Source organism: Etheostoma cragini, chromosome 2, assembly GCF_013103735.1.
Source record: "Etheostoma cragini isolate CJK2018 chromosome 2, CSU_Ecrag_1.0, whole genome shotgun sequence".
Lineage (NCBI taxonomy): Eukaryota > Metazoa > Chordata > Actinopteri > Perciformes > Percidae > Etheostoma > Etheostoma cragini.
In genome coordinates, this window is record NC_048408.1 from 25,139,337 (window position 1) to 25,159,539 (window position 20,203).

The 20,203-nt window shown below is 42.4% G+C and overlaps 1 protein-coding gene across 2 annotated transcripts in view; it reads right to left on the reverse strand.

Moving 5' to 3' along the window:
• Nucleotides 1-1,234: 1,234 nt before the first annotated feature.
• Nucleotides 1,235-20,203, reverse strand: part of LOC117957242 (collagen alpha-1(XI) chain-like) — a 45,355-nt gene continuing 26,386 nt past the window's right edge. For both annotated transcript variants that reach the window (XM_034892858.1, XM_034892852.1), the window contains exons 28-66: nt 19,992-20,036; nt 19,653-19,814; nt 19,117-19,170; nt 18,952-19,005; nt 18,818-18,862; nt 15,800-15,853; nt 15,613-15,657; nt 15,485-15,538; nt 13,357-13,410; nt 12,743-12,796; nt 12,531-12,638; nt 11,877-11,966; nt 11,703-11,756; nt 11,237-11,344; nt 10,868-10,975; nt 10,714-10,767; nt 10,545-10,598; nt 9,295-9,402; nt 8,756-8,809; nt 8,584-8,637; nt 8,432-8,485; nt 8,277-8,330; nt 8,043-8,150; nt 7,770-7,823; nt 6,913-6,966; nt 6,741-6,794; nt 6,427-6,480; nt 6,235-6,342; nt 6,089-6,142; nt 5,336-5,389; nt 5,146-5,253; nt 4,615-4,668; nt 4,447-4,482; nt 4,282-4,335; nt 3,855-4,155; nt 3,566-3,678; nt 3,310-3,378; nt 2,301-2,534; nt 1,235-2,220 (exon numbers count right to left, since the gene is read on the reverse strand). In XM_034892858.1, coding sequence (XP_034748749.1) covers nt 2,074-2,220; nt 2,301-2,534; nt 3,310-3,378; nt 3,566-3,678; nt 3,855-4,155; nt 4,282-4,335; nt 4,447-4,482; nt 4,615-4,668; nt 5,146-5,253; nt 5,336-5,389; nt 6,089-6,142; nt 6,235-6,342; nt 6,427-6,480; nt 6,741-6,794; nt 6,913-6,966; nt 7,770-7,823; nt 8,043-8,150; nt 8,277-8,330; nt 8,432-8,485; nt 8,584-8,637; nt 8,756-8,809; nt 9,295-9,402; nt 10,545-10,598; nt 10,714-10,767; nt 10,868-10,975; nt 11,237-11,344; nt 11,703-11,756; nt 11,877-11,966; nt 12,531-12,638; nt 12,743-12,796; nt 13,357-13,410; nt 15,485-15,538; nt 15,613-15,657; nt 15,800-15,853; nt 18,818-18,862; nt 18,952-19,005; nt 19,117-19,170; nt 19,653-19,814; nt 19,992-20,036 — 3,177 coding nt within the window. In that variant the 3' untranslated portion in view covers nt 1,235-2,073. The remainder of the gene's footprint in view (nt 2,221-2,300; nt 2,535-3,309; nt 3,379-3,565; nt 3,679-3,854; nt 4,156-4,281; nt 4,336-4,446; nt 4,483-4,614; nt 4,669-5,145; nt 5,254-5,335; nt 5,390-6,088; nt 6,143-6,234; nt 6,343-6,426; nt 6,481-6,740; nt 6,795-6,912; nt 6,967-7,769; nt 7,824-8,042; nt 8,151-8,276; nt 8,331-8,431; nt 8,486-8,583; nt 8,638-8,755; nt 8,810-9,294; nt 9,403-10,544; nt 10,599-10,713; nt 10,768-10,867; nt 10,976-11,236; nt 11,345-11,702; nt 11,757-11,876; nt 11,967-12,530; nt 12,639-12,742; nt 12,797-13,356; nt 13,411-15,484; nt 15,539-15,612; nt 15,658-15,799; nt 15,854-18,817; nt 18,863-18,951; nt 19,006-19,116; nt 19,171-19,652; nt 19,815-19,991; nt 20,037-20,203) is intronic.

Here is a 20,203-nt window from a genome sequence, read left to right on the forward strand (position 1 = left end):
CAGATAAGGGTCACCGCCAAAAATAGTGAATAAGCAAAGACAGAAAAAAAGAGAGAATATGAATGATGCATCCTCAAGTTGTAGCCGCAATGAATACAACACGCGCACTAGCTCGCACGCGCACACTCTAATGAAAAAGCTGGTTTTAATGCCAACACATAGTCAGCTCCCTGCCAGAAAAATATGAATAATCTTTGACTCAAATTTGACATTTGAAAAACACATAAATTCTGTGGGCTGCTGCCCTAAACAAACATATTTGTGCCTTTATTTTAAACTAACCATTTCCGCACAAAATACTTTTTTTTGTTTTTAAGATTATTTTTTGTAGAGTGTACAATTTATCATCCCTCAACTGGCTTTCAGTTGTTTCAAGAATACAAGCTTTTACTGAGGCATTAAATAGATTGGCCACAGTCTATTTTTCCTTTCATCGACCTTTCGGGATAAATGTGCTTAAGCAGCCATTGGGTGCATTGTCATTTCACTCTACAGTGTGTACTTTGTTGAATTGACATGCTTTATAGGTCTATTTATCAAGTACCCCAGAACCATTTAAAAAATGTTGTATGAGTAGTAAAAACAACAGAAATGCAGATCTAACTAGTCACTTCAACAGCCATAGTGGCTTTCTGCATCTGTAATTGGACAAATTTGCACTGGATCTGTTTTTACTATTCATCCTTGGGAAAACATGAATGTTTGTACAAAGTTTCAGGGCAATCTATCAAATAGTTGTTGAGACATTTTACTTACAACTACAAATATCAGCTAAACGAAAAGTCAGGGAAAGCCATTAGGTTTAAATTATCTCTGCACCATGAACATTTGTTCCAAAGTTACTGAAGATCACCATGCAATAGCTGAAGAGACATTTAACTAAAACAATAAAACATTTCAACCTCATATTTATCCTTAAGAAAAAGGACAACACTTGAATTGATAGGCTTCTTCCCTTGAGGACCATGAAGGTAAAAAAATCATGACAATCCTTCCAATAGTTGTATTTCAGTCAACTAGTGTACCGACTAAAAGACTGACATTGCCATCCCTAAAACTAGCTTTTATTTGACATGCATTAAACCGTATGCAGTCATTAAGCACCATGTAACCATGGTAAGAGAAGTGCAGTCTGAATATTCTATTTAAAAAAACAGATCAAAGTGCAGACCTACACACCACACTGAATGGAATTTCTGTTAAGAGAGCATCAATAAAAGTAAATCTCACCATATTAACTTAAATGTACATTATGTACTTTTATTAAAATATGTTACTCAGTCACTTCCCCACACAACTATGCATAGAAAGACCTTGAGGCAATCATGTACAACAGCTTGTTTCTTATGTTGAAAAAATATAAAACACAGCTTTACAATATAAAAAATGCACTGCCCCAGTTCCCTTTTACAAAGAAATGTACTCTGTTAGGAGCCACATAATAGCACCGTGATGAATTACACTCCAATATCAGTCACATACAGATAATTATAACAACAAAGTAACAACAACAAACAAATACAACACAGCAATTTGAGGTTTGAGGATATTACGGAACAACATGGTGGGTGAACGTTTCTCAAATATGGAGTTTTTATATTTTTTAAGATGATTCAATGATCTTAGTGTTTTTAGACTTGTGTATGATTAAGCATAGGTGGGAAATGAGTGCATAGAGCAATACACATATGAACAGACAAGAACAAAACAGTGAGAGCACCACTCACTCCTTCCAAGAGGAATGATAAAATGAAAATATCAAAAGAAAAAGAAAATGTGTGTAACTGAGGATGTGGTTGACTGTCAATACATGTGTGCACTGCTCATGAAAACACAATATGCAAGTCAGTTGTGAGAATGTATGAGATGAATAAAATGAAATTTAGGAGAGAGAGTGAATGATCGTCTGTATCACAGATGAATGTGTAGTTGAAGGAACACTGTTGTAGGTAAATCAACTTATAAATATGTGGCAACAGGTAAGTCTTGAATCTAGTTTTCTCCCTGCATATAAAAAGTGTCCGTGGCTCTTTTTCCTATTAAATTACTCCCGTTGTAATCTTCCCCGTTTGGTTAACCGTTGTAGCAGACTGGGCCGACTTGAAAACCAAATTTCTGGCTCCCCTTCCCAAAATCAGCCACGGCCACATCGATGATGGGGAGCGTGTTGGACAGCGGAGCGTCAAATTCCAACACCGTCCTCTCTTGCCCCGAGCGCGTCTACAGAAGAGAAAAACATTGTATTGAATCAAAAAACAAATCTACGTGTTTACACTTGCATACCTATCTGTGTTACTCACCTGACACCCGTCGTACAGCGCACTAATGTAATGCGTGTTCTCATGTGTCAGCTCCTCCCCGTTGGCGCCTCTGAAGCGCAGTGCGTGTTCGTGGCTGTAAGTGGTGGCGTGCAGCCAGGCCGCGGAGTTGAGGCAATGGTAAGTAAAGGTCTGCTTGGCCGTTGCGCTCAACAGCTGCAGGAATGTCAACTGGACCACGTGGACTGGAACGTCGTCCGACCCGGAGTAGGAAATCTGGGATAAACACACACATAAAGTACACAGAAAGGTAGTTGTGCAAAATGGGGACAACACTGATGACAACAACCCAAAATCAGGGTTAACCAATAAAGCAACACAATTTACCTGGAGTGCACCGGTTTATAATGCTGATGATGATGATGATGCTGTATGCATGACTGTAACTTCTTAACCAATTTCTGTGGACTTTTTAGGATTCTTTTTAGATTATTTTTTTTTAGTACAGATCGGCAGGAAAGGGGCATTAGAGAGCGAAAGGATGACACACTGCCAGCTTCAGACCCAGGACGTTGCCAAGGACTCAGCCTACATTGGTGGCAACAATTTAGCAATTTCTTCTGAGGGGTACATGAATGCTTGTGCCATATTAATCCAATCCTTGTTAAGATATTTCACAAAAAACAAATGCCGACCTGCAGCAGGAAAAAAGGCATTAGAAAATTAGCTTAAGCTTGTTAACCAATCAGAAAACTTTACTCCCTGCAGCCAATCCTGCACTTCTGGTCAGCTCATCCGTGATGTGATCGGATTGCTGCCAAATGTCTAACTTCAGTTGATCTGATGTTTTGTCTGCTTTCAATCGCCATTCAATAAAATGCTGAGTGCCTTTCCATACCCGACATGTGGTGCTGATTAGCATTCAACCACATAGGCCCCACATTTGCAGCAGTGATTGCACTATTTCACATTTCAAGTCCTTTTCCATCAAGTCTTGTATAAAAACACACACTGACATACACCGATACCATTTGAAAACATCAAACTATACCTGTTTTCCTTTCCTGAATTTACTATACCATGTGCCAGACTTCTCCCCTTTCCAGGCTGCTAACTTCACCTGATGGCAAACAAACAAAACAATCGGCTTCAAAGTCACTGTTTCAGAACACATGACAAAATTATGCTTTCACTTTTTCTGAGAAGTTATTCAGCTTTTGGAAAAGCCTCCGTTTAGCTCTGAACAGTTTATGAAATGCTCAAAGAAATCCAAGTGAGCGTGTGTGTGTTTCTGCATGGGAACTAACCGACTGGAACTTCTTGTCAGGTTGCAGACACGTCTCTCCCTGTGCAGTGAAGTTACAAAACACTTTGAAGGAGTCTCTATGGCAACCCTGGTTGGGATCTATCCAGTACTCACCTGGAGAAAGAAAGAGAAAAAGGAAGAGGAGGGCAGAGGGGTCAAATAAACTCAACTACTGTCAACAACAAGAAAACCAAACGGAGAAAAATCATCCAGATAATATCAGATGGTGAAGCAGAAACACAGACAGCTGTGACATTACTAATGGTCAGAGACACAAACTGTTGAAGTACCATTGGGGAGATCTGGGTGGAGGAGCCAGAGCTCCTTGCAGGTGCGGGCGGGGCTGTGGTATGTCCCTTGTGGGTTACGCAGACCCTCCACCTCTACTTTCATAGAGGTCAAAGATGCAAATACTTCTTCCATGCCTTGGCCCTCCTCCTTCATCTGCTCCGCCTGGTCTCTCTGCATCCATTCCTCCTCTTCTCCATCTATCGCCTCCTCCTCTTCAAGTGCAGCACCATCCACCAAGGTGTGGGTTCTCCTTCTCCGTCCTCTCTCTGGCAGAGGGGATATGCCGGCTGCTGGCATTCCCTGAGGAGAAGGGAGGAGGGACACAGGGACAGTGCAGGAAAAACAGATGTTTTGTTTCTGTTAATTGTCAGCTAATGAGAGTTGTATGGTTGTAGGTGGCATTACACTTCTGTAAGCAGAACTCACAGGTGGCCCTGGAGGTCCTACAGGTCCAGTGTCTCCTCTGGGACCAATTGGACCCTAAAGCCACACAGAGCAAAGGGATCACTTCAGGGTGGGAGAGAGGTATGCAGCTCTAACGTGATAGTACTGATTAATTTAGTCCAATAAAACAACGCGCATCACAGTTACCTGGTTTCCTTTAGAGCCCTTTGTACCAATAGCACCCTGTGAGAGAAGTACAGAGTTAAAGCTAAAGACACACAGAGGGAAGATAAACAATGTCCCAGTAACCTCATGCTAACAATGGTGATGTATATCTTTGCATTTGCTGCTGTCAAAATTATCTTGAATACTCACAGACAGACCCGTTGGGCCAGGGGGGCCGGGGGGACCATGTGGACCAAGTAGACCCTGATAAACACGAAAGAAACAAAACTGTTAGATATATGATGTACAGTAAGTAGAACTGCTGGAGGTAACTACTACAAATGCATTGTTGTCTGTGATGACAATAAGAAAAATCGAGAATAATTGCCAGCTTTATCGTTTAAAGAAGGATTAACCTGTTAGGGCTCCCTGTGAAAAAAAGTGCTCTCTGAGTGAATTAGTTTACTATTTTTGTCTTTCTCTGTCTTTGTTTAAGATCATTTCAAGCAATCATGTTGGTTTGTCAATAAAGTATTGAATTTTGATTATTACAGCAAGAATTACACGTAAATCATTCTGAACCATGACTATAAAACCATGGCATGTATCAAACTGAATTTTACATACTGTAGCTACACACCTAACATACTGGTATGGCAAGGCCATGAACGTACGGATTGCCTATTTTGCCAGGTTGGTAATCCAGGCTTGTGTGTATGTGTTTTGTATGTGTTTCAGCACCTCATCTCCTTTTGGACCCGTTAGTCCCTGGTTTCCTGGCAGTCCTCTGTCGCCCTTCTCTCCGATGTCTCCCGGTGGCCCTATCAGACCTATCAGACCACCGTGGCCCTGCACAGATGTCACAGATGTGCACAGGGTCAAAGTCGAGTCAAGCTCAGAGTGAATGTTTTTGTGTGAAGTATGCACGCACCTTATCTCCCTTCTTGCCATGGTCTCCCTTTAGTCCTAGTAATCCTGGTGGACCCTGAGAAGATGAAGTTATAAGTAAAATGTACACCTCATCTCTAAACTCTTCCAGGTATTTAAATCAAAACAGTTTTTACTGAAAAGAATAGATATAAAGTGCAAATTTCAAAATAAAGGCACATCTTTAAGATGACAATAAGTATTGGGGGGTGGCAGTAGCTATGCCCAGGTGGTTGGGTTGGAAACCAGAGGGTCGCTGGTTCAAGTCCCAGAACGGACAGAGGTATGGAGTGTGGACTGGTAGCTGGAGAGATGCCAGTTCACCTCCAGGGTGCACCTTGACACTGGCAAGGCACAAAAAGTGCCTATGTGTAGTGTGTAATAACAACAGAGTGTTAATTATAATTTCGCCATTCGGAATCAATAAAGAGTATACATTATGTATCTATATTTTTTCACTTTGAATTGATAATATTGGATCAGTGAGGATTGAGTTGATATTACATACCTAGTCAAATGCAAGATGAAATGAAGCAAGTGCATATAAAACCTCATTCATGTATCACTCTGACAGAGAATATACAGTATGTGCTGATAAAGAGTCATCCTGCTTCACCTACATGTATTTTAACAGGTAAGGATGTGATATCATTGTTTTGATCAAACTGTCAATAAACTATTTTTTCTTTTCTGTTAATGTCATTTGGAATAGTATTCTTTACTCTATTATGTTCTGAGATTTGATGAGTCATCTTACCATGGGACCTGGGGGTCCTGTCTGGCCAGGTGGTCCATTTAAACCCTGCTCTCCCTGAAAGAGAGACACACAAACAGAAACAATTGAACCTCCATCTTTTCTTTATGCTCCACATCCACTGCTTCATTCTTCACTGTCTGACTTACACCAGGGCCGGGGATCCCTCTTAAGCCTTGAGGGCCAGGCTTCCCAGACTGTCCCTGGGCACCTACGGGCCCTGTCTTCCCTATGGGACCTTCCAAACCGGGCGCACCCTGAAACAGAAGTAGAGCAAGGTGACCTTCAGAAGCTGTGAGAATTCAGATGTTGTTGTTCAAAGAGTTGTTTTGAACGCTCACCTTCCCTCCTTTTAGACCAGCCCTTCCTTCCTTCCCTGGTTTTCCCACGTGGCCCTGAAGAACATTTTAAAACATTTTAACCTGCACAGATGCATTGCACACACACGCACACCCACACACCCACACACACACCACACACACCACACACACACACACACACACACACACACACACACACACACACACACACACACACACACACACACACACACACACACACACACACACACACACACACACAGGGTTTAAGCTTTTAATTAATCAAACAGGAAATCAAAAAGGAGGATTTAGGGTGAACAAGAAAACACACAAACCCTTCGCCCAGGAGGTCCAGATGGTCCAGGTTCTCCTGCCGCTCCTGGTGGTCCCTAAGAAATATAAAGAAACTATTATAAACAGTCATTGAATTGGATGATGACAGAATCTTTTGTTTTGTTTATGAATCAAAGAACATCATGGTGTGTGATGTAGAAGGGAGGAGCTCACAGAGTTCCCAGGGTCTCCTAGGTCTCCTTTAGAACCGGGCAGACCATCCACACCCTGATGAGGAAAGAACAACAGTGGGCAGGTGAAAACTTCGAGAACAACGAGAAAGTAAAGTTGAATATGTCTTTATGGAAACATGAAAGCTTTTATTGAAAAACAAAAACAAAAAAACCTTATGTTTATAATTATGTGCTAATGTTGATACAATTATGAGACATATTAAAGAGGAGTAATAAAACAGGCAGAAGATGGGTTGTTGAAAAATAAAACGTTTCAAAAGACCAATAGCAACAAACAAACATTCTGTCCTAAATGTTTCTCTGTCTTAGCTGCCATGACTATTCCATAAATCTCAAACAAAATCCAAAATCCAAATTCATTTCCTGGAAGTATAGCCCGGCCGAAATTAGGCATTTCCGGAACCATCGGTATTGGCATTTTTAATGGCCGACAAAAAAATTAATTCAATCAGAATGATTTATAATGACAACTATGTTATTCTGATAAATGAATAGCAAAAAATTAATTAAAAACGGTTGGTCAACCGTGTTATGAGTGTTGGCGTTGTATTTTTTGGTGTGTAACCAGAGCGCGCTCTACAATGTCCCTGTTGCCAACAGCGTGTGCTTGTTCGAAGGACTTTAAGTTTCATATCTAAGTTTGAATTTTTATTAAAAAAAATTATCAGAACTTTCATATATTTTGATGCTCCGCTGCGTCGAGGACCAAGCCACTGCACATGGGCGCACGCTCACCAGGTGAGGAACTCACAACGTTTCTAAAACTGCCAAATTAATTGTAATTAAAGGTGAATGGGAAGGAAAAGAGCAAGATGAGTAGAAAAAGCAGGCACTCACATTGGGTCCAGCTTCTCCCTGCTGACCGAGGTCCCCTGTGAGACCTGGAGGACCCTGAGGAGACGGACCAGTAGAACAGCATTATATTGCATAGCATTAATGTGTTTTGAATCATGTTAGCAAAGTATGTTAGTATACAAACTGTATTTAAAATACATTGTACATTATAATGTAGGTTCAAAGTGTATTACAGAACTCAATGTTGCATTGTGTTGTACAGTATAAATAACAGTGCAGTATTGAAGAGTTGTTTTTGGTAAGATTGTCTCTCACAGCATTGCCCTTGGCTCCATCTTCCCCTGTGAGGCCCCTGGCTCCTGGAGGACCAGCTGCTCCTGGAAGCCCCGTATCTCCCTTCTCCCCCTGGTCTCCTTTTCCTCCCTGAAGTAGCAAAAGGAGCAGAGTGAGCGATTAAGAGGGCTGGAGCAAGAGAGCAAGAGAAGCTTATCAGCTAAAGATGGAGGGAGATAGTTTGAAGACGTCTTTAATCGATCAAACAAAACTCACGAGTCTTCCTGGAACACCAACTGCTCCAGGGTCGCCTCCCTCGCCATCCTCACCCTGAGGGAGAAAGAAATTATGTGTAAGAAGAGACTATTTGTTGGGGACAAAACATTGTCATACAATATGGACGCAAAAAGTGTAACTTGCAATTTCTTTACCTTCTCTCCAACAATACCTGGCTGTCCTATCATCCCGAGTCGACCAGTTGGACCCTGCACAGCACAAGTGAAATCACATCATTTCTCCAGGATTGAAAACAATTGCTTGACTACCGTAACTGATGATGCATAAACATTACTGTGAGACTTACCTGTCCCCCAATAGGTCCTTGAGGACCAGAGGGGCCTTGTTGACCAGGTGGACCCTAAACCCGGGTATGTAATGAAGGAGAAATAATAAAATCAGCTTATCAATTTGTGTAAATGAATGAAAAATGTGACGTAAATAAGGGACAGATCTTTAAAAACAGGACACATGCTCACCATTAGCCCCCCATGTCCACTCTCACCCTTCTCTCCTGGCAGGCCGGGCATGCCCTGAGAACACACACACACACACACACACACACACACACACACACACACACACACACACACACAGAACTTTAATGTATGTTGATGTTCCTCTGTTCTGTTGTGACAATAAAACTAATTATTATCATACAATTTAGTGAGAACTCATAAATACCTACAAATAACTAATGTTAGGAAATCTGTTTATGTTTTGTTACGTTTCTGTATTTTACTTAATATAAATATATATCGGCCGATATATTGGAATATTGTATTTTTAAATAACTAAATATCGGTATCGGCCTTAAAAATCCTATATCGGTCGCTTAGCACTGCCCAAGACGATTGGGATTGGTTTACAGAAATGCAAAAAGAAAACGTTTCCACTTACATCCCCGAATGCTTTGTGAAGTAGCCACAACCCTCCTCCCGCGCGCTTTGAAGGAGGGTCTGGCAAAGCGGGACTATCATTTGCATGATTTGCACCCTGACTGCTTTACAAATCTCACCTGTAATCCTATTGGTCCTTTAGAGCCCTTGAAGCCACGGAGTCCCTCATCTCCCTTGGGACCGTACATGCCTTGCTGGCCCCGGGGGCCCAACAGTCCATCTATACCCTGGTACAAAGAGGAGAGTGAGGAGTGAGTCCTTTTGACTTTATAATGGTTCAAAGTCTTGTGAAAGGACTTCTTTACCTCCCTAATGGGATGTAATTCCTGTAATTCCACAAGGTAACAAAACACACCTCTAAGAGAACCTCTAAAGCTTGCTGAATCTCATTCGTTATATATGTACAAAAACCTAAAGTAGTTGTGGTTCTATTTTTTTGCCAAACACAGTGACTTCCTCGAGTCTCTGCAGGTTGTCTGGCCACTTCATGGTGACATATGCTAATGATGACATAAATAAGTAAGGTTTCCAGGTGCTAGTATGCTAAAGTTAAGCTTACTGTCTCCTTGCTGTAGCTTTGTATTTAACGGACAGACATGAGAGAGATATATTGATTCTATCTTCTAACTTGCAACAAGAAAGCAAATAAGCATAGCTGCTAAAACTTTTTAATTATTCCTTTCATGGTTAATGCATTATGAGTCCAAGATAAATATTCAAAATAGAGTTATAAAAGCCAGACAGTGACCATGAAAAACAGCATCTAACTAGGTTTTCTCAAAATAATAAATGTTAATTTGTGGGACTTTTGGGATTCACAAGCTTCTCCCCATAATTGTGATTCGGTATGATTTGAGGTCTTTCAGTTTTCAAGACACTTAAAGCTGCCCTGCCACACAAAACCATTTTACTTGCATTTCTTTTTTAATATGTTAGTTTCATATGTGTTTGTGTTATGTTGTGAATGTGAACATGAACAGCTCTAGTCACTGAAAAGCAATAAGTGGAGAAATCAGGCCAATTACAAAAGCTGGTCAGTCTGATGTCATGTTTCCTGAGTTCATTACTATTCACAAGTCGCCCACTTGTGCTGGGTAAAGCTGCTGATAGCCAGGCTCTCACTGGCTAGCTGTTAGCCAATCAGAGTGAAGCAGCTTACCTCGTTGAATATTTATGAGAACTGGCACAAATCAAGTTGAGTCTTCCTGCAGACTTTCTATACCACACTAGAATGGCTTGAAACAAGGTAACCAAAAATGTCCAAGAGTCCATGATATAACTTCAGATATTACCACAAAGCACAGAAATACATGTGGTAGGGCACCTTTAACAAAGACAAACAGAATATAAAAGAGAAGAGCAGACTCACCGGAAGTCCTGGCTGACCAATTACACCTTGAGTGCCAACAGGGCCTGAGGGGCCCTGTGAAGGAAGAGTGGGAGAGAGTGAGAGAGAGAGACACATTCAGACATGATTAGATCTACTCTGGGTATCGAGTATAGTCTATGTTGATGTACTTCTTTAGCTTCAGACTCACGGCTTCCCCTTTGTCTCCTTTGCTGCCTTTCTGCCCAGATTGTCCCTGCTCTCCCTGTTGACATACAAACACAGACAGAGGAGAAACAATGTATAGCCACAGGACAAGCACAAACTCTCTTTGCCTGACTGACTCACAGACACACTGAGTTCACCTTATCCCCGTCGTCTCCTGCAGGTCCTACAGGGCCCATAGCCCCAAGCATTCCTACAGGTCCCTGATCTCCATCCTGACCGGCTGGTCCAATCGGACCCTTTTCTCCCTGGAACATTAATATATTCAACATGTGTTATTCTGCACATTAGCCGCGTGGGGACGCGCAAACACGCACACGTGCACACACGCAATCGTGCACACACACACACACACACACACACACAGATCTAAATGTTATTTCCATCAGTACTGATTATGAATTTCTACATAATGTGCTGAAAGTATCAAATGGCGTCAATCCCAGGGGAGAAGACCTAATAAAAAAAGTACTAAATACAGCAATGCAGAAAAAAAGAGATGTCATTACAGGCTCGCCCTTCTCTCCCATTGGTCCAGGTCCTCCAATTGCTCCGGCCCGACCAGGCTGTCCAATGCCACCTGCTGGTCCCGGAGGGCCTCTTTCACCTGTCGACCCCTATAGAGATGACATGTTGGTCTTTGAACGTCTCGGCAATTTAAAGTACTGAGGCAATGAAGGCGAAAAATAATGGAGACATAAAAACAGCTGGAATCATATGCCTACTGCTTCCAAATATATTACACAACAAAAAAGTGACTATAATTGACTAAAATGTATATTGACTTTATTGAAATTGTGAATTTGGTCAGTGGGAACAAACTGATCAGGGTTTAATTGGTCTTATGTAAAGTTTTACGCTGGAAACAAAAGAAAAAATGTAACTGAATCCATATGCTTTTATTTCCCAAACCAATTCAGGGGACATTATGGACATGAACTATAGTAAGACAGAAAGAGGTGTACTGTAACTCACTATGGCTCCTGGCGATCCAGTAGGTCCAGATCCTCCTTTCAGACCCGGAGGTCCCTGGAAGGATCACACATCTTTTTACTATGTAGCTTGTATCATTTAGGATATGAAGAAATCAAGCAATTTGTACAAAGTGTGTTGAATGTGTATTTGTGTGCAACATTTTGTGTATGTTACCATATCTCCAGGGACTCCTCTGCTCCCCCTGAACCCTTTCAGTCCTGTAGGGCCATTCTTCCCAAATGTCCCAGGTAAACCTGGATCGCCCTAAGACACAAATGTACATAATACAATTGAAACACACACAAAGTCTCTATTATGGCGCATTTCCATTACATGGTACCTGCTCGACTCTACTCTCCTTTTTTGTTTTTCAATTAGGAAAAACGGTCCCTGGTACCTGCTAACAGGTATTTTTTTAGTATCACCTCCGTTGAGGTTCCAAGTGAGCTGAGGCGATACCAAAAGGTGACATAAAAACCTGCAGACTACTGATTGGTCAAAGAGAATCGTGACCAATCACTGTGTCATCATTGCTAGCGACAGATGGGGGTTGTCCTGAACAAACCCACTATTTTTTTGCTGCCTCCAGCTTCTTTTAAAAAACAAAATGTGTCTTCTGAGAATCAAAAACAACACACCTTCGACATTCTGTGTGTATGTTGCGTTACGTCAAGGCAGTGTCCTGTGGCTGTGCTATGAAGACCAGCCATGCTTGCCTCACACATGAGGCGGTACTAAATCTGGAAATCTGTCGAGCCAAGCCGAGCAGAGCTGGTGCTAGCAGCGGGTAAGTGCCATAAGATGATGTGAGTGACTCTGTAGACCCACCTTTCCACCTTCTTTCCCGGCAACACCAGGTAAACCGTGCTCTCCAGGTACACCTGGTGTCCCTGGGTGACCCCGGTCGCCTGTTGGACCAGGTTCACCTGATTTCCCCTGAAACACACACAGGTGATTGGATCAATTACACCAATACAGACATGAAGCACAAGCCAAGAGGAATATTGCGTAACAGAGCTGAGTCACATAGTTGAGCTCACCTGTGGCCCCACAACACCTGAGGGTCCGGGAGGTCCTGTCTTCCCTTGGAATCCCTGCAGTCACAGAAAAAGATGGGTAGAAAACATATTCGGGTTTATGATTGAGTGTGTGTGTGTGTGTGTGTGTGTGTGTGTGTGTGTGTGTGTGTGTGTGTGTGTGTGTGTGTGTTGTGAGTAAAAAACATTTTCCAAAGTGCAGTAACTGATGATCTTTTTTTTTTTATTGAAAGTGTTTATATTGAATATGTAAAGAACAGACACAGCAAAACAAATCATAACAAATCATCATAACAAGACACTAAATAACAACAACTTCAACAAAAGAGATTGGGAATACTTGACAGTCTGTTTACATATGCCAAAAGGAGTGAGAAGAAATATAAACGTTATTTAATCCCACCCAATGTCCGCATATCTGATGATTGATTGTATGATTATAAAACCTACCCACTTACCAAATGCTATTTACACATGTTCTCACTCTTACCAAAATCAAATCTCAAATTTACATCAATTACTCACAAAAAAGAGGAACATAAATGATGGAAGAATACATTTCAGAAACTCAAAAACAAAATTACAAAATTACTTCCATGAACTCTGACTTTACTTACTGGCTCTCCTCGTTGACCTGGGTGACCTGGAAGTCCGTCCTTCCCAGCAGGACCCTACAAACACACACACACGCACACACACACACACACACACACACACACACACACACACACACACACACACACACACACACACACACACACACACACACACACACACACACACACACACACACACACACACACACACACACACACACACACACACACACACACACACACAAGCTTTTTATATAATGAGGTGTCAAATATTCAAAAACAACTGCAGTAACTGCCCCTTGCAGGCCATCAGAGGCAGTTCATAGGAGCATATGATCGGGTTTAGGATTTGTTTGTAGTGCTTTCTCAATCAGAATTTTCTTTTGATGACACCTGAAGCAGTATGAAATATTGGCCCCATGCACCCTGCACCACAACAAAACACCACCTGCTATCTGAGCCCCGATATAAAATAGAAAGTGGACTGAAACAAATCAGATCTGTCTCTGGTTAAACAAAGGTTTGGGACCTTTTGTATTTTTGGAAGATTGGGTTTTCACTGTGAAGGCTTGAAGATGAAAATATTACGTTCCTGTTTTCTTCTGAATTTAATGTTGAGACTTAAGAATGACCTATATTATGTGGTTTGTTGTTGTTATCTCCCCTAAAACATCAAACTAAAACAATGAAATGAAACAATAAAACAGAGAACAGGAGAAACAGAGATTTTAGCAATGCGAAAGAAGTATACCTACTGTGTTAAGCTGAGAAATTATCCTTAGCTGTACAGTACAAATGTTTATTTGCCAGTATACTATGCAAATGTGGTGTTTTATATTGATATGATTTGTCCCCCCAAAAATTAGAAGATTAATTGGTGAAGTAAATCTTTATCCTGATAAACAGTTACAAATACACATTATGACCATTCATCCATGCGTCTTCATCCACTTATCCGGTGTCAGGTCGTGGGGCCAGCAGCTCCAGCAGGGGACCCCAAACTTTCCTTTCTTGAGCTACATGAACCAGCTCCAACTGGGGGATCCCAAGTTGTTCCCAGGCCAGGTTGGAGATATAATCCCTCCACCTAATCCTGGGTCTTCCCCGAGGCCTCCTCCCAGCTGGACGTCACTCTCTTTTTGTCACAACAGTGCGATAAGTTGAATGTAATATCACACTCACTGCGCCATGTCTCCAACCAATCTCCCGCTCCATTGTGCCCTCACTTGCGACCAAGACCCCAAGGTATTTGAACTCCTTTACTTGGGATAAGGACTCGTCCCTACATGTAAAAGGCACTTCTTTGGTTTCATGCTGAGAACCATGGCCTCAGATTTGGAGGTGCTGATCCCAATCCCAGCTGCTTCATACTCGGCTGCGAACCAAGCCAGTAAGTGCTGAAGGTCTCAGGCTGATGATGCCATCAGGACAACATCATCTGCAAAGAGCAGCGATGAGATCCCCAGCCCACCAAACTGCAACCTCTCCCCGCCCTGACTACTCCGAGCCTTTGTTTGGTTCATATGCACAAACAAAAGTCAGAGTTCACCCCCCCGCAACTCGCAGGCGTAAGGAGGCGAACCTCTCTTCCACCAGGGTGAACTCCAACATAGCAGAACTCAGCCGGGGGCTTGTGAGTATCCCCAAATCCGCCCGGCGCTTCACACCCTGGGCAAGTCCGGAGAAGAAGAGTCCAACCCCTATCCAGGAGTATGATTCCAGAACAGAGACTTGAGGTAAGCACCACCAGATCTAATTGGTAGCGCTCCACCTCCCGCACAGGTTCTGGGTCTTTCCCCCACACAGAGGTGACCTTCCTCGTCCCCAGAGGCAGCCTCTGCCGCCCGGGTCTGGTCCATCAAGGCCCCTGACCTTCACTGCCACCTCCTTCCTCCCACAGGTGGTGAGCCCGTGGTATAGAGAGAGTTGCCACTTTGCGTTTTCGGGTTGTGCCCGGCCGGACTCCATGGCAAACCCGGCCACCAGGCGCTCGCTGACAAGCCCTCCATCTGGGCCTGGCTCCAGAAGGGGGCCCCGGGCTTCCTCCGGACAGGGTGACTTCACCTCTTCCTCAATGTCTCAATGGGGTTCATTAATCAATAAATACATTTTAAATTTGTAAATGTGTGTCTGTTATCTCACAACTCACGCTTGATCCTTTAGGTCCTGACTCTCCATTCCGTCCTTGCGGCCCTTGAGGCCCCTTAAAAAACATAACCAGCCATTATAATAGGCGATCAACCAACTAATAACATATATTAACTCTGTTTTTCTTACCCTTTCTCCAGGAGATCCTGAAGGCCCATCCTGTCCTGAGACGCCCTATGTAAATGTAAGAGTGAAGAAGAACATGTAAGCAGTGACAGATAGAAAGTGGTGAAGCACAGCTAACAGTGCCGTTGTATTCACCCATTAACAATGACCGACAGGGTGTTACTATTGGCTGAGAAGAGAGTCAGCTGACCTTTTCTCCTGATTTCCCTGTAGGTCCTTTTGCACCTCTGCCACCTCGTGCACCCTGGCAAAAAAACATGAGTAAGACTAAACCTGAGACAGCCATGAACTTTTACTGACCTGAGACAGAAGATAATGTTTAAACCAATCTTCAGTTCAGTAGGTAGTGACCAATTATACGGTATATAATGGTTCAGTAAACAGAGTAATGACTCAGAGATCTGGAATATTGTGACGTTAAGGTGACAATGGGGAAGGCATCAACAAAAAACATTTCCGGAATATTGTCAAGTTTTGAAACTAAACTTCAGAATAGAACAGAATAGAAAAACTGATTTTTGGGCCACATGGGGAAGCAGAAACAAGCTGCAAACACAACACTGATTATGTTTACATGCCTTTTCATATTAGGAATAATAGTGGAATATTGGTAAACATACTCAGAGACGCATCATCACCTTTTAAGTCAAAGGGATAGTTTGGACCTTTTGAAGTGGGGTTGTATGAGGTAATAAGCCAAAGTAAGTGTGTTACCTTCAAGAGATGGCGGTCGGTATGCCCCTAGTTTGGAAATGCAGGCAGGAGTACCAACAAGGGAGCTTAGCTGTACTGCTATGGACGTGGCCACACAGAAAAAAATTATTTAAAAAGGCCTTCCTAAAAAATTAATATCAGTTTAAGCGTAGGCTATATTTAATATATTTTAACCGCTTTACAATGCCGCTAGACAGCACTTTATGAGGGGAAACTGAAGCTGTTATATCATTGTTCTCAAAATCACCAGATTCCTTTGGCAAAAAACAGTACTTTATCCAGAGCCCGTCTACGGAGAGCCTGTTCACTCCCTATTAAGCCCCATGGTGCGGAATTTGGTTGCAGTTCCACAAGAGTTCCACTGGGGGTGAGTGCAAAATGAATGAGAGTCTATGAGCAATCTTTCGTCTGATTGTTGATGAAAAATCTCAGATTTTATTGTAGTTTTTGCAAGTTCAACATGGATTATAGGTCAAAAGTTTAATTAACGAGTACTTATGTCCTTTTGATTTCTTACAGGTTCAGTAGTTGTTGCCCGAAATATGCTAACTTTCTGCTAATGAATGCTGATTGGTCAGTGAAGGACTGATTACGACCAGAGATCCCACTTGATGGCATCCGAAGCATGTGTGTGCGTGTGTGCGAATATTACGCCGTGGTCTTTAAAAAAATAGCAAACCAAAACTCTTTCTTGTACGTGTATTGACAGGGAAAGCCTAACCTGTCAGCTACGTTGTCGAGAGATAAAGGTAGAGTCTCAAAGCTTGCCGTAAAGCAGTATCTCTGGCCGTACGATGACATAATTGAAATTTGAAAAGGCTTTTTAGAAGAAAAAAAGCAACTTACAAAAAAATCTAACACCCAGCAGTGTGTATTTTTATGCCTCCCCTTTTGAACGTGACATTCAAATTACCAGACAAAAAATTATATCCAGAGAAACGTGGATTTTGAGGATTATAGCTCCATAGGCATCAATTCATTCTGCACTCGTCCGTGAGCGCCCTCATGTGGAACCAGATTGGAACTGCAACCAGTTCAGAAGTTTCCCGAGAGTGGAAGTTGTCCCCTTGTTAGGCATTCTCAGGTTTTAACCTTATACAACACAGGAGTTGCTGGTCTACCACTGCCTCAATCAGTTATTTTGTTTTGTTAGTTTTTACACTTTTAAAACACCAAAGTTACACATTAAAACTAACTAACCAACCAAATGAGGTAGCGGTAGACCAGCAACTGCTGTGTTCTGCTAGATAAAATTATGGAAACAGGAAGTGCGCAGGTTGTAAAGAGGGCAGAGAGTTTACTTCAGTCCACAAGAGGGCAGGGCTGTAGTCGAGACCACCTTTGTTGAGTCCAAGACAAGTCCAAGACCAGGACTAGTCGAGTCCAAAGAGGTTTGAGTCCAAGACAAGACCGAGTCCAAAAAGGTTGGAGTCAAGACCGATTCCAGGACAGAAAAAAGGGTCTTATGCATGACAGTATCAATGCAATCCTTTTGGGTTTAAATTTCCCTCCAATATTATTATCAACATAATAAAGAAACCTTGACTCGGTTAGGTACAAAAAAGCCATATTTGGCAAGACCAGTGGCCGAGTCCAAATACTAGCGAGTCCAAGACAAGTCCGAGACCATAGAAAAACGGTTTCAAGTCCGGACTGTACTACAGCCCTGCAAGAGGGCCTAGATAAACGATGGTACCGCATGCTCCTAGAACGTCTTTAGTGATGCTCTGCAGAGTGAACAAAGGGGCCTTCTTTTTTAATTGATTTTTTTTTTATAATATTTTTTTCTTTTATTTAGAACAGCTGAAGAGAGACAGGAAATAGGAGAGAGAGGGGGATTACATGCAGCAAAGGACCTCAAGTTGGATTTGAAGCCCTTGCCGCTGGCGAGGACTGAGTCTACATGGGGCGTGGGCTCTACCAGGTGAGTTAGAGGGTAACTCAGAAGCTTTTGTTTTAAATAAAGGTCCTTATTATATCCCCAGCTTGGTCTCCTTACATAATTCATTAAGTTAAGTCGTACATAGAGAAATCACAACAACAGTTTCTGTTAGGACATCATACAGTATATAACGGCTTCAGTTCGTTGTCATAAAGGGCTGTCTGATGTCACGGTTTAGGTGGCTAAAATACGTTTTGCCGTAAGCAGTACAGCCTAGTACAGCCTGGCTTCTTTATCAGTATTCCTGTCTGCTTCTGCAAACTGGGGAGGTGCAGACCGCCATCTACTCTACCCTAGCTAATACACTGACTACAGATAAGTGCCTCATACAACCCCACTGTAAAAGATCCAAACTGTTGGCAAATTGTTGCCTATTTACACATCCAACAGACATGGAGCAACAGTGGCATTCATTAGGAGTCACGTTTCTGACCACATGACAAATGTTAGTCAAATATTCACTCTCTTTTAGCTTTGTTTTTGATCTCCAACAAGTCTTGGAAATGAAGCTCACTTTCAGTGCTAGGTAATGTTTTGAGACACAGCACTCACATTCGGACCCCTCTGGCCTGCGGCTCCTTGCTGTCCTGCAGGACCCTGGGTAACACCACAAAAGACAGAACATTATTGGAAAACAGTCAGATTTCCTGACACAATATCATCCTGATTTTAAACCCTCTACTCACTTTCTTCCCTTTCTCTCCTGCGGCTCCCATTGGACCAGGAAATCCATCAGAGCCCTGAACAGGAGGAAGAAGGTGCACACATTTAATTTGTATACATTATATCTACTATATCTGTAGCTTATTTTGATTAATTTAATCAATCGTTGATTGTTATATTTTCTTTACCTTGGGCCCTAGTCGCCCTGGATATCCTGGCAGCCCAGGAACTCCCAGTTTTCCCTAAAAAAGAGAGACAGCGTGACTCTTAAAGCTACAGTGCGTAGTTTCTGTGGCCCCCATGAGGAATTCTAAGTAATGATAACCAAACTATTGGCACGTCCGTGATACTAGTCTTACGTGATTGCTTACGCCACCACCACCCCTCCCCCACGCAGTTGTTAGTAGCCAAGGAGGACACGGAGGATTAAAAAACACAATGGACTATTCAGAATAGGTAATCATCTTCCTTTGAGCTTCTGCGCTGAAAGTTGCCGGAGGCCACAATCTTCTGAACATAGCCATACTAAGAAATACAGAGAGAGTTGTGTGGAGCTGATCGTCTTAATTAGCTTTGTAGCAACTCATTTGGCAATGGCTTGAATGTAACGTGACGTTCATTAATATCAAAAAGTTACGCACTAAAGCTTTAACTTGTCTTGTACGGTTTTGTTTTGCATATTCAGTTAAGCACACAATTGATTTATTAATTTGGAGCTCTGTACCTTCTCTCCAGAAATACCAGAAGGGCCAGCTTCTCCTTGAGAACCCATCTGTCCTTTGGGCCCCTCAGGCCCATCTTCTCCTTGACCACCTACAGCTCCGTTTTCTCCATCGTCCCCCTTTGCTCCCATCTCCCCTTTGGCTCCTGGGAAACCATCCTCTCCCTGCAGACAGAATGATTTGGAGGAGACAGGACGAAAGACAAAAAAACTAGTTTAACAGACGGTAGTGAAAAACACTTGCATGCATACTGTACTTGTTCTGTGACGGTAACATGTTATTTTTAGACAACAAAACATCATGAACAGATACAGACTGAACCACTTTTCTGTCCCTCTCACCTTTTCGCCTTTGCTTCCCTTTAATCCTCTGATTCCATCTGCCCCCTTTCAGACAGGAGAGAATAAACAAACAGGAAGAAAAACAGCAAAATTATTATTCACAGGCTGTTGATGACATCTTCACCAGGTGGCAAGCATATCAATTTGCTACCATGCTTTCCATTAAACCTGACTGTTGGCAGCGAAAACCAATACTTGCAAAATCTTTTGGT